Below are 18,764 nucleotides of genomic sequence, written 5' to 3'. Positions count from 1 at the left end.
TACGTCTAGGTTTACAAAAGGAAAATTTAGTAAACTAACCTAGACGTAATACAACATTGGACGGTTTGATTCAATCAAAACCTAGACGTAAGACTACATGCAAATCATATTTTACGGTTGGATTGAATTCAACCTAGACGTAAGTTCTTCAATTTCAAATTTTACGTTTAAAAACCTAGACCCGAACCCAGACGTAACACGAGCAGATGAATAACTGAAACCTAATTTTACTCCGATTTCATTCAATCTAGCCTATTTTAAGCACAAAAAAGAGTAAACAAAGATGGGTTTGAACGATTATTACCTAACATACACCATGGGTTGTTGTTGTGGAGTTTGAAATTGTGATTCTTGAGATGCTTGGAGCAGAGGAAGAGAAGAAAGATGAAGAGGAGCAGTTTTTTTTTGTTGAATTAAAATAGAAAAGATTAGGTTTTTAAGTTTTTATTTTAGTTCAAGGGTAATCTAGACATTTTTTTTTGGTGTTAGGATAACCCATAACCACTTTTTTGGACACTAAGAATTCAAGTGAAGCCCCTCTATTGGAGTGTGACTCCCCAATAATAGTCTTCTTTATAAAGGGATACCAGTTTTACTAAATGTCGATACCGTTTCATATAGGATAAAAAGATCCCACCGATCCTGGTCGTTGGATCGATGATATGGTATCAGCACTTAGTAGGACTGGTATCCCCTTTATAAATCGTGCACACAGTGGACGAATAGTTTAATAGTACAATTTTTATCAAAAAAGATAAAAAGAAGAAGAATGGTCTAGTACACTTTCATTAGCTCACGGCTCATCGTATACAGTTGCTTCCACAATCGTCTTTCTTTAATTGATTCTTGTTGAGCCAAGAGCTTGATGTATTATTTTTCGGCATTGTTGAAAGTTCCACCATTTTTAGATTTCTATCATGGTAGATGCAAATTTAAGTTTATCCATCCGCTGAAGCTTCAAACCGAGCACACACGACATGAACGCAAACGACCTGCCCAGGTAAAATATAGCTGCACATCTGTTGACGGAGCTTTGCCATTTGTAAAGATTCGTAAGGGTCAACTGTTGGAATCAATATACATGCGTGGCAATGACAAGGAACGCATTGACTGCCAAGCTCATGATAGGTGCTTTTGGCCTTATCCATCTAATTATCGTACATTTTTATTCTAGTTTTGTCGACTTGTAGTCATCACGATCCGGGAAACAAGTCACTGCTACACGTTCTCCATCACCATCTAAAGCGGATATAGACAATGTGGGTAATTTTTTGGTTTTTATTGTAAATTAATGAATTTTTAGTATATTAATTAATCAAAGATGCTCATGGTGCTGGTATTAATATAGTTGTATACTGATTATAAAGAAACCAGTAACACTGTCTATTTTGTACACAGGAAACAGAAGAAAAGGTGCGGCTTGTATTGCTCTTTCTTAGTGGTATCTCTAATACAAAATGAGAGATCGCACAAAGCCTATTTGTAGGCTATGTTTGCATGGTACAACAAGCATGATAACAACACGTGTCCTATACTTGTACAAATAGGAATGCGACACATATTTGTCCATGGGAGTAATGTTTATCTCAAATAAAAGCCTCGAATGTCCTTGACCGGCATAATGGTGGGTCACTCATAGACAGACGTGTCTATATAACACTCCCCCTTGGACCACCATAACTTGTTAAACCTTTGCTGGTAAAAACTGATAGGACAGAACCCGAGTAAAATTTGTTGCCTCGTCAAAACCTTGTCAGCAAAAATCCAACTGGGATAAAAACTAGTCGAAGAAAAAGGAGTACAACATCGGTAGCTTTAAAGTGATGATGGTAGTCACACATTTTCTCCAATCGTCATGAATTTTCTCCCGTTGTTGAAACTGTGTCAGAAAAACCATTTAGGAAAAACCTGAGCTTAGAAAGAGGGTGGTCGCCGCCACAAAACATTTTCTTTGACAAGATTTACGCCAGGAAAACCACTTGGGATAAAACCTTAGCGCCGAGAAATACTTCCACCATCAAAAAATTGCGTTAGGAAAACCACTTGGGACAAAACCTGAACGCCTGCGTCAGGAAAACCACTTGGGGACAAAACCTGAACGCCTGTGCCAGGAAAACCGCTTGGGACAAAACCTGACCACCAAAATTCAGAATACTGCCGACATCGAAGAGCATGTTGCCTTGTTAAAAACCTCGTCTGGAAAACCACGTGGGACAAAACCAGACCAAAGGAAAAGAGTACAACGGACGTCGTCCAATGACAGTGCTGGATACGCATATGCTTCCTCGTTAAAACCTTGACAAGAAAAACCCCTCGGGACAAAACCTTGATGAAGGAAAAAGAGTACAGCGTGTTTAAGACCATCCAAAAATTCTACGAGTTTACTCCTCCTGAAGCATGACTTCTTAAAGCGGTTGGTGGTGTGGACATTTTACAGCCTTTATAAAAACTGCTTTACCATTTGCAGTTTATGGAGGATTGACTACAGGTCCTGCGCCGAGTGCACCACTAGAAATGTACACCTCACATTTAAATCCTCCATCATTGCACACCAAATTCAGTTTTCCGCTTTAACTTCAGGCATAACAATGAAAGTCCTTTTGTAAACTCATAAATACCATATAATCAATTTCAGCCTCTAAAAATGTAACGTATCAGATAGATCGATCACTTCCCACTTTTGGGAATCACATAGTAATAGTGTTAACTTTAGTAGCACAATAAGTATTACCAGTATCAAAAATTAGATACTCTAGTTTGTGCTAGCATATTCTCGAACTTCTGGCCGAGAGATATTTCAATTTCAACGAGATCTCATAGTTTTGTTCAAGCATGGATTTTAGCGCTACTAAGGGCTCTTTAAGAAGCCAAAAATGATATCATCAATCCATTCGGATTTTAACCTTATACCAAGAACATAAAATACACAAAGGATTGTTCATAAATTTCTCCTCTTCAAAATGGTGATTATGACTAAAATTTCAAGCCTGACATAATTCACAAGGTCAGGAGGCTGCCAGAGTTAAAACTAGAATCCTTCAGGGATTTAAATACAATCACCAATCATAAGTCATAGCTAGATGCAATTAGAATCTTCCAGAGACTACCACGCTAAAGTGCATCAATATTAGGAGAATACCATAGAACTAATCCTGGGATTCAGCAGGAAACCCTCAATCGCACTTAAAACGATAATACTATTCTCTCTGCGCTTAATCTCAAATACCAACCTGTAATTTTCAGGCCTCACAATTTTACGGTGTGAGTCGGATCCGAACTTTTGCGCTTTTTCGAGAGATTCCATCTTCTACCTTAGTTTGAGGTAACATGTCATATGCCTACCAATCACAATGTCGATGTTCCTCTGCGTAGGGGTACACAACCATTATTGTAAACAGTAATCGACAATCATATATGATTTAGCACATTCTCTGGTGCATGCACATTCAAGAAAATTTTACAAACTGGTACCAGCGCCACTTCAGGGGCTTTATCATATCCTTATCTTCAATAAGGAGTTTCAAACTTAGAGAATGTGGATCATATTTTGATAGTCTCCACGAGCACTATCTGTGTCTCTCTTCAAGAGCACTACATATTAGAAAAGTGATTGGAATTTCTTTTAAGAGGCATATATGAGGCAATTATTCAGGCCTCAAGCGTGTTTTAACACACGACTTTGTCACTGCGAGATGCATGATTTAACCTGCTGAGACAACTTCCTGTGTCTGCATCCTCAAGCAAGTGACGAGCAATATTTTCCCCCGAGCTACTGCAGTTATTTGTTTTAATCATGAGTAATATCCAACACCTCAATTATATCCAATATCTTGGTGTGAGAAAACAAACTGAGATAGTTTCACGCCAATATATAGCGGCATCCAAACTTTGTTTGATCAGGATAATTACTTAATCAGATAACCTTTTGAATTGTCGACATTGCTTACTACAACCTTTAGGTGGTGTCTGTCATCTCTATGACTTCAAGGAAAAAGTCCTTAAATTTGTCGACATAATTCGTGCCATCTTCAGGTGGTAGTCTTTCTCCCCCTGGTTAAGGCGGGAAAACCTTTTAAGTTATCATAATTTGCACCATCCTTTTATGGTGGCGTTTCTCCCCCTGACTAAAGTGGGAGAACCTTAAAGGTTATCAACCCTACTCTTGCCAAACTTCTGGTGGCGGGTTGTCATGCCAACTTCTGGTGGCATTTTAATTTTCCTGATCATGGCGGAAACATTACTATCTCATTTCTGGAAACTTCTGGTTCCATAATTGTCTGATTTTCAAAGGCAATTCTGCTCATGATAGATTTTGGGTTTTAATTTAACTACACAATAGGTATCCCAAAAACAGCTGCAGGATCGACAAGAGATGAGATATTTCACTTCGTTCCTTATAACGGTTTACTTGCTCCCCCTAACGGCGGGAATACAGTCTCATCTTCAATAAGACATTACCAACACATGGTTTTAAATGTCTTATGAATCAAAACCAACATATATAGCTAGGTGACGTTATGGAACAAATACGTAAGTTGTAAGGTTGCTTCCCAAGATGTAATTGATGGTAAATAGTTGGTCGAGCAATAAGCTAAAAATGCTTAAATAAAGAACTCAACTAGACCATGTTGAGTGCGCACGTGTGCTAACTATATGCTCAATACAAAACCAACTGAAAGCAAAGCATCAAAGCCTATCAATTTACCACCAAGATAAATGGACTTAAGTGGAAAGTCCAAAAATGGATACGCAACCACAAGATTTGCACAAACAGTTCGGCAAAATCTAACATTACGTGTTAATATAACAAGAGACCATCTAGTAGATGTGTCTATCAATACATTAAAGTATTGAAATAATTTTCCATATTGCAGGGTGAATAAGTCCTGCAATTTCCACCTTGAATCCTTTCTAGGATTTAATGTTGGTGATTCAGTAATGGGTTACCATAATGTTAATGATAATGCAATTTAACAACTAATTGTCTCAGGGACCAATAACACAATTTACATCCTTATCTAATGGAAGCTTCAGGTTCTGTAAAGGATGTCCATGAGCATTTTGAATCGTCTACTCATCTTGGTAGAACTTTTGTGTCCATACTGATCATGCCTAAGCATGAATAATTCAAGAGTCATTAAACTTCTGGCTAATGACAATGTGGAATTCGACTGTTCGAATTCTCCTATGGCACACCCCATAAAATAAAGCCTTACGTTTCTTTACGATGTGCTTCTGGCACAAAAACAAATGAAGTAACAAAATACTCCATAAAAATGCTCGTTTGTTGTTTCAAGGTGGTAACGCCAAATATTCTCAAAAACTCAACAGATTCTTCAGGAATCCGGAATATTATAAGGCGTTAATAAAGATGACTGTTATACCTCCAAAATGATACACGCTCTTCCGGAGCCGTCTATCATATTATTCGAACCCGAAATGGCATTTCACATTTCCCAAAACCTCTACAAGGTTACAAAAATGTATCTAAAAAATTTGTGTTTGTTGTTCCCTAGTTTAGAGACAAATATCTCTATCGTCTATTTAAAATGGATAGATTACTTCAGGAATACATATCCGTTGTCACAGATAGACGAGAGACAAATATTAATAAATCATTAACAAAATCATTACGTAACCATGGGCTACTTCGGGAACCCAAAAATTCGTGGCTAATTCCTGGAATCCAACTATTTCGATAGACCACTTCTGGAGTCTATTTTATGGATTATTATAGGAGACACAAATTGCATGTTGGACTGCTCCTGGAGTCGGCAACGTCTCATGGATTGCTTCGGGAATCCATTACTTATAAAAATAAGCAAAGAAAATAAATAAAACTTAAAACAAAGGATAAACATCAAAACACATATAGTACTAATACAATATCAACAAATCTCCAACTTCGTCACCTTCAAGGTCAACGAAATATTAATTTACAGGTGTGCAAATGGATACACTGTTTATGGCAAAGTTACCTAGTTGGTCACTTCAGGGACCACCGATAGGAATGGCTATCACTTTTGTAACGGGTCACTTTTGGGACCAGCGGGCTAGCGAAACACACATTTTGCACCCATATTATGCCACACGATGTTCCATCTTCCGGTGGAACTATTTCAAAGTTTCCTGAGATTATCAAGGATGAGAATATCAAATTTACGCTATCCTTCAGGGATGCGATAATTTCTCACTTTACCAGTATTAAAACTGTTAGTACCATAATTAAATGGAAATGAAAATTATCAAATTTTCGGGATCGCAATCCTTACCTTTGTGACGAATACATACTTACCAAAATTATTAGCATCTGTCTTTAGAAAAGATAAGTATATTAATGGGTCCTTCACAGAGGTATGATCTAACAGTCATCAACCCGTGGAAAAACTAATACCTCTTGTTCACAGTAGAGAAGATATAAGTAATTAGTATTAGCTTAATACAAAAGCTAAAGATTAAAATCATAAATTAACAAAAATTAATAGAGGGGAGAAAAATGATGATCTCTTCCGGTCGTCGGCATCGTTGCATCTCCTCTACTCATGATTTTTGATCATCGTTCACCACCAAATGATCAAATGAATCGACCGTAATTACCGAGAAATTAGTGCTGATAACGTATTGTAAATTAATGAATTTTTAGTATATTAATTAATCAAAGATGCTCATGGTGCTGGTATTAATATAGTTGTATGCTGATTATAAAGAAACCAGTAACACTGTCTATTTTGTACACAGGAGACAGAGGAAGAGGTGCGGCTTGTATTGCTGACTCTTTCTTAGTGGTATCTCTAATACAAAATGAGAGATCGCACAAATCCTATTTGTAGGCTATGTTTGCATGGTACAGCAAGCATGATAACAACACGTGTCCTATACTTGTACAAATAGGAATGCGACACATATTTGTCCATGGGAGTAATGTTTATCTCAAGCAAAAGCCTCGAATGTTCTTGACCGGCATAATGGTGGGCCACTCATAGACAGACGTGTCTATATAACAGTTTTTATATTCTTTCTTAATACGAAAATAATTCATTAATAGTGTTATGTAAGCATGAGATAAAGGATGTCCCATCATTTTATCTCCACCCAAAATTACTTCAGTGTATTGTAGAGAATTCTCACCTCCTCAACTCCTCACCTCCTTTGACTATCGTGAACATTCCAGTTTTTATTGGATTACTTTGCGGCTAAGATAAAACCGCCTAAACTTGTGATAAGTATCAATAGCCTCAGCTCTAAGTACTGCTAGCACGTGTCCATGTATTAGCCCTTCATTTGCTATAAATAGCCGAGCAGCTTGTACTTTTTGGATGTAAGAAGAAACAAAATGTCAGAAATGAAATGTTTCCTTTGCTTTCAACCTTCACTTTCAAAGTTAGTAGTTAGTTCAGTAGCTTGTGTTAATTAATTAGTAGTGTATACACTTTTCATACCGTATCCTTACTATATCAGTACAGTGAGTTAATATATAATAGTGAGTTTGGTTAGTAATATCACTTCATAAGACGTTATCAGCACGAATCGCTCGCCGGTCGACGGTCAAGTTGCTGCCGTTCAACAACTAAAACTAAAGGGAGTATAGGTAGCCGTTGTTTCTTTTACTACTTTCCGTAAATGGCAAATCTAACTAAACTCGAATTCACAGCTCTCGATATCTCAGGAAATAATTATATTTCTTGGGCACTTGATGCCGAGATTCATTTGGAAGCTAAAGGTCTCGGGCATACCATTACGGAAGGAAACAACGCGTCCAACCAGGACCGCGCTACGGCTCTAATTTTCCTTCGCCATCATCTTCACGATGATTTGAAAAGGGAATATTTGACAGTTAAAGATCCATTTACTTTATGGAACTGTCTGAAAAAACGGTCTGACCACCTGAAGTTGGTCATACTTCCAAAAGCTCGGAATGATTGGTTGAACTTGCGGCTGCAACATTTTCGATCAGTGGAATCTTATAATTCTGCTCTGTTTAAAATTACCTCGACATTAAAATTGTGCGGGGAAAATGTCACTGACGAACAAATGTTAGAGAAAACATTTACAACCTTTCATGCCTCGAATGTGCTCCTGCAGCAGCAATATCGAGAGCGTAAATTTACAGAATATTCCGAGCTAATTTCCTGTTTGTTGATTGCAGGGCAGAATAACGAGCTTTTGTTAAGAAACCATGAAGCTCGTCATGTTGGTTCCGCAGCGGTGCCTGAAGCACACGCAGCTACGCATTTTAGACGAGGAAATAATCATGGTAATAAAGGCAAACGTGAACATGGTAAAGGAAACCAACGTGGGGGCCACAAAAATGAACGAGGAAAGGGTGTCCGTTACCAGCCGTACCAACGGCCGCTAAAAATTGCGGAACCAAAGGAACCGAAGCAAGAAAAGGGAAAGGGTTCTTCTAGTCAACCTCCTCAGAAAAGTATTTGCTATCGGTGAGGCTTAACTGATCACTGGCAGCGTACCTGTCGTACGCGGAACATTTTGTTAGGCTCTATCAGGCGTCCCTGAAGCGACCTGCCGAAGACATAGAGACAAATTTAATTGAAACTAGTGCCCCCAGTACCAGTGATACCCACTTGGATGTATCTGATTATCTCGTCGACCTTGAAAGTGGCGAGCCTAGTCAATTTTCTTTTGATGAGCTGTAGAACTGTTTCTTCCTTATGCCCTGTAGTATATTTCCTTGTGTTTTCTGTATGTCTTTTTTTTCTTTTGTTGTAATTTTGGGTGTGTTCTTTTTGGTGATGTATACCACTTTTTTTTTTTGGTGTAATATAAGTGGACATTTTGGTAGTATTGTTGTTTAATTTTCTCTCGTCTATTTGTGTTGAAGGATATGGATTCCAGAAGTAATCTATCCTAAATGGACGATGGGGATGTTTGTTTAGTTGACAGTGGAACAACAAACACAATTTTTCGAACCCATAAATATTTTATAACCTTGAAGTGGTTTAAGGATAATGTGAATACCATTTCGGGTTCGAGTAATATGACAGACGGCTTCGGAAGAGTGTGTATCATTCTACTAGGTGGTACAAAATTAATTATTGAAGACGCCTTATATTCTACCAGATCCCAAAGGAATATGTTGAGTTTTAAAGATATTCGGCGTAATGGTTACCACCTTGAAATAACGGATGAGCATAATATGGAGTACCTGTATATTACTTCATCTTCCTCGTGCCAGAAGCACGTTGTGGAGAGGCTTAAGGCCATCTCTTCTGGGTTATATCTTACGAGAATTCGAACAGTCGAATCTCATATTGTCATTAACCAGAAGTTTAATGACCCTGAATTATTCAAGCTTTGGCATGACCGGCTTGGACAGCCAGGTTCTACCATGATGAGTAGAATAATACAAAATGCTCATGGACATCCGTTACAAAACCAGAAGCTTTTGTTAAGTAAGGATATGAATTGTGTTGCTTGTTCCCTAGGAAAACTGGTTATAAAACCATCCTTAACCAAAGTTATTATTGAGTCACCAACATTCCTACAGAGGATACATGGTGACATTTGTGGGCCTATCCACCCATATTGTGGACCATTTCAATACTTTATAGTATTGATAGACGTATCTGCTAGATGGTATCATGTATGCTTATTATCAACACGTAATGTTGCATTTGCCAGACTGCTTTCCCAAATTATTCGGTTGCGAGCCCATTTTCCGTACTTTCCTATTAAGTCCATTCGGCTTGATGGCGCTAGTGAATTTACATCTAAGGCTTTTGATGCTTATTGCCTTTCAGTTGGTATTGATGTCGAGCATCCTGTAGCACATGTGCACACTCAGAATAGATTAGCTGAGTCTTTTATAAAGCATCTTCAGTTGGTTGCTCGACCCATGCTTATGAGGACTAAATTACCAGTTTCTGCATGGGGAAATGCTATTTTGCACGCAACGGCTTTAGTCCGACTTCGACCAACTACTAGCCATCAATACTCCCCTCTACAACTTGTCTTGGGGAAGCAACCAGATATTTCGCACTTACGTGTCTTTGGTTGTGCTGTTTATGTGCCTATTGCACCACCACAACGCACTAAATTCGGTCAACAACGTCGCCTTGGTATTTATGTTGGTTTTTGATTCATCGTCCATTATAAGGTATTTAGAGCCTTTAACAGGCGATGTCTTTACAGCTAGATTTGCAGATTGTCATTTTGATGAGACACTTTTCCCGCCGTTAGGGGGAGATGATAAGCCGTCAAAAGAACGGCGTGAAATATCTTGGTACACACCAAGTCTGTCTCATCTTGACCCTTGCACTAATCAATCTGAAATTGAGGTGCAAAAGATTATACATCTGCAAAATATTGCAAACCAAATGCCTGATGCATTTACTGATACTGGTCGAATTACAAAATCTTATGTGCCTGCTAGAAATGCTCCAGCTCGGATTGATGTACCGACGGGACAAGTTGGGAGCTCAGCGGCAAACGAGTCATCAAAGCCACGCCTGAAGCGTGGACAACCAATTGGTTCAAAAGATTCTGTCCCTCGAAAGAGGAAGATCCAATCTTTCTCAATCAAAGGTAGTGCTCCTGAAGAGGCTACAGATAGTGCTCCTGAAGAGACAATCAAAGAACGATCCACTTTCTCTGATGAACCTCCTGAAGAGGATAAAGTCTCCGCTGAGACACATGTACCTGTGAATGAGGAAATTTCCATAAATTATGAATGCGACAGAGAAGTGTGGGATCATAATACAATAATTGTCGAGATATATTTTCATTCTCAGTAGCTACTGAAATCGCCACAGATAATGATGATATTGAACCACACTCTATAAAAGAATGTCGACAAAGAGACGACTGGCCTAAATGGAAAGTGGCAATCCAAGATGAATTGGAATCTCTCTCTAAACGCAACGTTTTTGGGCGCCCAATACAGACACCGGAAAATGTGAATCCTGTAGATTACAAATGGGTGTTTGTAAGAAAGCGTAATGAGAGAAATGAAGTCGTTCGCTATAAAGCACGACTAGTGGCAAAGGGTTTCTTACGGAAACCTGGGATTGACTATGAAGAGACATACTCCGTTGTTATGGATGCAATTACCTTTCGATATTTAATTAGTCTGGCAGTCTTTGAAAGGTTTGACATGCATCTAATGGACGTGGTCACTGCGTATCTATATGGAAAGCTAGATACATATATTTATATGAAATTTTTGGAAGGATTCAAATCACCTGAAGGGAAACCACGTCATATGTATTCACTAAAATTAAATAGAGATTTATATGGATTGAAACAATCCGGGCGAATGTGGTATAATCGCCTTAGTGAATACCTAATAAAAGAGGGATATGTAAACAATCCTATTTGCCCATGTGTATTTATTAAAAAGACAGAATCTGGAATTGCAATAATAGTTGTATATGTAGATGACATCAATTTGATTGGAACTCCTGATGAACTCTCCAGAGCAATTGAATGCTTAAAGAAGGAGTTCGAGATGAAAGATCTCGGTAAAACGAAATTTTGTCTTGGCCTCCAACTTGAGCATTATGAGAGTGGAGTTCTTGTCCATCAATCCACTTACACAGAGAAAATCTTGAAACGATTTAAGATGGACGAAGCATATCCTCTTAGCACCCCAATGGTTGTTAGATCTCTTGATCTTAAAAGAGATCCATTTCGTCCTAAAGAGGAGGATGAAGCACTTCTTGGTCCGGAAGTACCATATTTAAGTGCAATTGGGGCTTTATTATATTTAGCTCAATGTACCAGGCCTGATATTTCTTTTGCAGTAAATTTACTAGCCAGGTATAGTTCTGCGCCAACAAAAAGACATTGGACAGGGGTAAAACAGATTTTCCGTTACCTTCGTGGTACTACTGACATGGGATTGTTCTACTCGAAAGATTCTTTAGACTGTCCACAGATAACAGGGTATACGGATGCTGGATATTTATCAGATCCGCACAAAGGAATCTCTCAGACAGGGTACGTTTTTACCGTTGGCGATACTGAAATATCATGGCGTTCCTGTAAGCAGAGCATCCCAGCTACTTCCTCGAATCATTCCGAGATAATTGCTCTCCACGAAACAAGTAGAGAATGTGTATGGTTGCGGTCATTAATCGAACACATCAAAATCTCTTGTGGTCTGGCTTCCATAACCAGTGTGCCAACAACAATTTGTGAGTACAACTCGGCGTGCATCGCATAAATGAAGGAAGGCTACATCAAGGGTGATAGAATAAAGCACATTTCACCGAAATTATTTTATTCTCATCACCTCCAGAAAAATAACGAGATTGATATCCAGAAGATACAATCATGTGAGAATTATGCTGATCTATTCACCAAGTCTCTGCCGACTAAATTTTTTCGAAAGTTGGTATATGGAATCGGAATGCGCCACATGTACAAGCAGACAAATTAATGGAGGTTTTGTTCAGGGGGAGTTTTGGACTATAACGCGCTGTACTCTTTTTCCTTCACCAAGGTTTTGTCCCACTGGGTTTTCCTTGTCAAGGTTTTAACGAGGCAGCATACGCGTGTCCAACACCGTTCTAAGACTTTTGTTGTACTCTTTTTCCTTCGTCCGTGTTTTGTCCTACTGGGTTTTACCGGCAAGGTTTTAATGAGACAACATCTTAGAAATGGTGGTCCAAGGGGGAGTGTTATGTAAGCATGAGATAAAGGATGGCCCACCATTTTATCTCCACCCAAAATTACTCCAGTGCATTCGAGAGAATTCTCACCTCCTCACCTCCTTTGACTATCGTGAACATTCCAGTTTTTACTGGATTACTTTGCGGCTAAGATAAGACCGCCTAAACTTGTGATAAGTATCAACATCCTGAGCTCTAAGTACTGCTAGCACGTGTCCATGTATTAGCCCTTCATATTTGCTATAAATAGCCGAGCATCTTGTACTTTTTGGATGTAAGAAGAAACAAAACTTCAGAAATGAAATGTTTCCTTTGCTTTCAACCTTCACTTTCAAAGTTAGTAGTTAGTTCAGTAGCTTGTGTTAATTAATTAGTAGTGTATACACTTTTCATACCGTAGCCTTACTATATCAGTACCGTGAGTTAATATATAATAGTGAGTTTGGTTAGTAATATCACTTCATAAGAAATAGCTTAATTAGGTAACATGTCAAATTGGATTCTGATTCTTTATAGCACCAGTGGCCTGTTGCATCCCAGTCCTTTGAAACAAGTAAAATAAAATAACTAAATGTTTTTGTAGCATATGAGCAATATGATTTATGTTTCAGAATTTTTTTTTACTCGGTCAATAAAATTAAGTAAAAAAAAAATAGAAACCGTGACTTAGGCCAGACTAATTGCTAGTCGTAAAGGCCATCTAGCAGTCTAGCCTATTTGAAATGATAATAAACTACGCCAGACCATTCCACGAACAGAATAAAACTTGGTCTACCTTCGTAAAACTCACAAATATCCTTAACCAACAAACATGCTTGCTTGGCCAAGGTGCCTGCAGAAAAATTAGTTTCTCTATAGCTATGAGCATAGCATATATTATTGTAGTAATCTTTCGCTAACCTCCACTTCTGAGCAAGCTGCCAAGGCAACTCACCACTTTGAAAAGCTTGAATACAACTCATCGAGTTTGATTGAATGCAGATATTCCTAACATTCCAATTCTTGGCTAGCATCACACCATAAATAATAGCACAGACTTCTGCATAATAATTAGTTTGCCAATCAAGGCCAACAAAAAGTACCAAGTATTGTTGCATTGGCATCACGAAAAATAACACCAGCGCCTGTCTGGCCTGGGTTTCCAAGAGACGCACCATCGCAGAAAATTATAATTTTACCTTGATTAGGAGGGGACCAACTAATCTCAATAGGCGTGGAATCTTACTCAATCTATGTTGCACCTTGAAATAATTTAAAATGCGCAAATCCTCCATATTGTTGAACAATGACCCTTCATTTTAATAAAGTTATCACGAATTACCTGATAAACCCTTCCTTTGAAACCAAGCCAATTGACTGCAACACCATCGAAAAAAGCTTTATTGCGCAACTTCCATAATTCAATGACAATTGCAAGATTTGCAACTTACCACAAGTCTTTTATCATTCTGCTACGCCCCTTTGCAGCCTTATAAGAGGCCACAGATCTTCATTTGGCTGTAACTTAAAAATTCCAACATCCCAGGCCCAGATACGCTTAGCAATTCTGCAGTGCCAAGTAATATGGTTGAGGGACTCGCTATTCTTCTTGCATAAGCTACACATAATAGGCATGCTTATTCCCATCTTCTTAATCACATTATCTTCAGTTGCACAACATTCCTTACGCCAAATTTTCCAATACTGCACACCGAAGGTAGGATGCACAACAGACCGAGAGAAAAGCACAACACTCGGTTGCACATAATAAGACGTTCTAATAGAAGCCTTTGCAGACTTAACAGAAAAACGCCTTTGCTATCCAAATCCCAAATTTTATAATCTTTACCACCAGCAATGATAGGTAAATTTTCAACATCAATATTGCACTGAATCATCAAATTACGCGTTCTTGGAGGAATTATTCAAGTACCTTCAACAATGAGATCACTAACCGTGGACTTAATATCATTTGGGCCCAAAGAAGTAATCCTAAGCCTCCTTGCCATCGAAAAATCACCACACCAATTATCAAAAAATAATGAAGTACTCATGTCATCCCCAATAATAGAGCGAGTATGCCTTTGAAAAAAATTATAAATCCATCTAATTCCTGGGAAAACAGTGGAACCCAATTTATAAACAATCAAATTACCATTGATTTCGAAGTATTTGGCCTTCAAAAATCTAGCCCAAGTCTTGTCAGAGTCACGGATAGTAACCCACGGCTTCATAAGCATGGCCTTGTTCACCACTGCCAAACAAAAAAAAAGAGTGATAGGATCAGCTTCTCATGGAGTGTATGAGCACACACCCAAAAATCAAAAGAAGTAAAAGCGGTGTTGTCCCACGCTATAGAGAAGTATGAGCAATATGATTTCGAGCTGAGATTAACTCGCTTACATATTTCTCGAAATATGTGTTGGTAAGATTTCGTTTCAACCAAGTTCATCTTATATTCTTGACGAAAGTCAAAACATGATCATGTGAAAATCACCGAGTAACATCTTACATGGTTTGTGTGATACAATCATTTGGTGTAAACTTGGAATGTTTCATTATAATTATTTCAATAACTTGAAAATTGCTTTGATACTAATAGTGTGTGAAAACGGCTATTGTCATCCTCTAAGAAAGTTTCAATGATTGAAATAAGAGTTTAGAATACTTAAACATCATTGGATTATAAACATAGTGTGCATTCTTGCATGTACGTGATCCATGACCGGAACTAAAGTATGCATAACCGTATGCGTACTTGAAATTGTGAAATTCTGTGTACCAAATACACATACCGTACGCATACTTGCGTAAGGTATAGGTCCGGGAATTTCTGTTGGGTTTTGGAAGTGTACTAAGTATGTGTACCCGTTCGCATACTGGCGAACCCAGACTCAGACCGGCTACATAGGTATGCGTACCCGTATGCGTACTTGAGTGGTTAAAGTTCTAAAATCGGTTGGCTCATGAACTAATACATTTATATATTAAGGAATGCATTATTTGCAAACCGTGGCTATAATGTTCATAAATTGATTCGAGTGAATCAAACCGATTTTGCTTCAATTGTGTTCTTGTATACTTCTATGAGAATATAGCAATTGAAAAACTCTTTAACTAGTTTCATTTCAGTCATTTGAACTAGTTATGGTTAAGATGAATAAGGTTGAATGAGAGTGTTCATATAACTAACCTTGGTTAACTACGGTTGAGACGACATGGTGTACACGTTTAGGTACGATTACTAAACCTAAATGAGGGTACATATCATTTGTGTATAACAAGCTAAGTTCGATCTAACGGTTGAAATATATTAGCTTGAATCTAATCAGGTTTTCATCTAACGGTGAATATTGAATTCTTTGTTACCAAGGTAACTTAGATTGCAAACCCTGATTTGAAAACTATATAAAGGAGAACTCTAGCAACTGGGAAACCTAATCCCCACACCTCTTGTGTGATACTAGTTGTATAAGCTAGAGTCGGTTCTCCTTTAACCTTAGGTTTTTCACGAAACCTTGTAGGTTAATGACTTAAAGACTTCATTGGGATTGTGAAGCCAGACCCAACTATTTTCTCTGTAGTTGCGTGTTCTGATCTTACTTCTTCTATCGTGTTTGAGTATTATCTTCTCTAAGATTTGCTCGAGATTATATCTCCGATAGGTAAGATTAAAATTAGTCACAAACATCTTCGTCTCATCGTTTGTGATTCTACAATATCTTGTTTCGCTACCATACGATTAAGATTATTGTGAGGTGATTGATTATGCTAGGCTGTTCTTCGGGAATATAAGTCCGGATTATCAAATGGTCCTGTGCACCTTGATTTATCAAAAGACAAAACAAAACTCGTATGTATTTCTGTGGGAGACAGATTTATCTATTCCAATAGACTTTTCTGTGTGAGACAGATTTATTTATCAAGTCTTCGACTTTGGGTCGTAGCAACTCTTGGTTGTGGGTGAGATCAGCTAAGGGAATCAAGTGCTTAGTATCCTGCTGGGATCAGAGACGTAAGGAGCACGACTGTACCTTGAATCAGTGTGAGATTGATTTGGGTTCAACTACATTCCATTCCGAAGTTCATTGGTAGTAGGCTAGTGTCTGTAGCGGCTTAATACAGTGTGGTGTTCAAATCTGGACTAGGTCCCGGGGTTTTTCTGCATTTGCGGTTTTCCTCGTTAACAAAATTATGGTGTCTGTGTTATTTCTTTTCCGCATTATATTTTGTTATATAATCTAAATATCACAGGTTGTGCGTTGAATCGATCAATTGGTAAATCCAACCTTTGGTTATTGATTGAAATTGATTGATCCTTAAACATTGGTCTTTGGTACCGTTCAAGTTATTTTTCTTATATCCAATCGGGCTCGCAAATTCCTATTTGCTGATTGCAGATTGAATTGAGAGATGGAGATATAAAACTCTTAGATATACTTTTCTATAAATTGAGTCTGACTGTCTAGTTAATTCTCTTGAAAGTACATTGGAGTTTGTTTATTCGGATTGCCAAATGAAATATTGGGTGTGGTTGTTAGACCCATGCTTTTTCAATTGGTATCAAAGCAGGCAAACACATTTAAGACCTTATAAGTTTGTGTTTGTAACGATCTGAATATGGACAGAAGTGTTATCTCTGATAAACGCATTACCAGAAACAAAAGGTCTGTTTCTATAAATCTATTAAAGAGAAATATTTGTCGATCTCGAATATAGACGAACCTAGTGTTCCTATGAAACAGACTTCCATTGACAAGTGTTACCCAGGTTACCTTACCGACGAGTCTGTCTCTGAAGTTGAAAGGGAAGCAGCCAAAGAGAGTGCAGTGATTCTAAAACTTGTTAGAATCCAGGATGATGATGTCAACCGATTGAAACACAAAGTCAATGTCCTTGTTGGTATGGTAAATGAGCGTGACTTTGTTCTAAAGGTACTTCGTGAGAAAAACGCCTCAGTTTGTTCTTCACAAACTCAGCTTGAGGGAAAACTTAAAAAGGATGCTTTGGAAACTGAACTTCTTTTGAGTAAACTTTCTATTCAAGAATGTTCCAAAGATTCCACTATACCAATTACTTCTGAGTTAACTGGAAAAAATTTTGTTCCAGAAGCAAAATCAAAATCCCTTCCAGTTGGAAAAGATGTGCATGTGTCTTCCTTTAATCAAGGAATATCCACATCACTTGGGAGGAAGATATCTCCCAAGATGGTATTAAGACTATTCTGTCTAATCACTCAGGTGATCAGAAAGTGTGTCTCTTTTGTGATTCAAAAGGACATGGTGAGCAAAAGAGGAAGTCTAGGTTGAATGACAATTCTATTGTTCGTCTTCAACACACCTTAGATGGTGTAACTGACATTCGTATGTCTAAACCAATTGGTTTTAGTACTCACCCTGTGTACCCCACCAGGAAAGTCAGTTCGATGTGTTCCTTAAATGTTCAAATACGAAACAGTCTTGCTAAACCAATTCGTTCAAGAAGAACTCATGGGTCTTCTTCAATCAAAAAGGGAGATAATGTTGTTCATGATGTGAAAAAGGTACCAGAAGAAGGAAGCAAAAATGGAGAGATGGAAGACAACCTAAAAATGGTAATTAGAGGTTATAAAGAGATTATTAACAAGCTGTCAATTCCCTCTAGTCAAAATTCTTCAGGTAAGAATACATAATATGCGTTGTCTTTTGATGATAATAAATTTTATGATAACTTTTCGCATCATAACGGTTTTCCTCCAAAGATCGGGAGAAAGGGGTTTATCCGAAAACAACGTTCATTTGATGAGCTCAAGGCTCATGCTTGTGCTAATTAATCACAAGGTTGAAATCTCACTAACAAAAATCCTGGTTGGGTGAGATATATATAATCAGGTATACTTGATGGCAAAGTGTTTCCTGATTCACTAGCTATTTTCTTATCGTTCATATCCGGATTATCAATCACAAACATTTTTGCATAAGTATGTGTGCTTTAGTTTTTGTCAAGCTTTTGATTTTTAATTTCTTCTTGAAATTTTGGTATGTCAAAATGCTACTCTTATGCTCTAAAATTTTCTCTGATGAGAATGTAAAATTTATTGAGCTAAAATGTGTGAAATTATTCACGTAGCAAAACATTGGTGTGCAAACAGTTTTCCAGTTTTTTTTCTTTCGTTTT

The 18,764-nt window shown here is 37.9% G+C and overlaps 1 protein-coding gene across 1 annotated transcript; it reads left to right on the top strand.

The window, feature by feature from the left end:
• The first annotated feature begins 7,620 nt into the window (after positions 1–7,620).
• LOC113279237 lies at positions 7,621–8,442 on the top strand. The gene has a single exon (XM_026527938.1). It carries the CDS (start codon positions 7,621–7,623, stop codon positions 8,440–8,442), a length of 822 nt encoding a protein of 273 aa, XP_026383723.1.
• The last annotated feature ends 10,322 nt before the right edge of the window (positions 8,443–18,764 follow it).

This window comes from Papaver somniferum, chromosome 5, assembly GCF_003573695.1.
Source record: "Papaver somniferum cultivar HN1 chromosome 5, ASM357369v1, whole genome shotgun sequence".
NCBI lineage: Eukaryota > Viridiplantae > Streptophyta > Magnoliopsida > Ranunculales > Papaveraceae > Papaver > Papaver somniferum.
The sequence above is the reverse complement of the archived record's forward strand: the minus strand, read 5'-3'. Positions and strand labels throughout refer to the sequence as shown.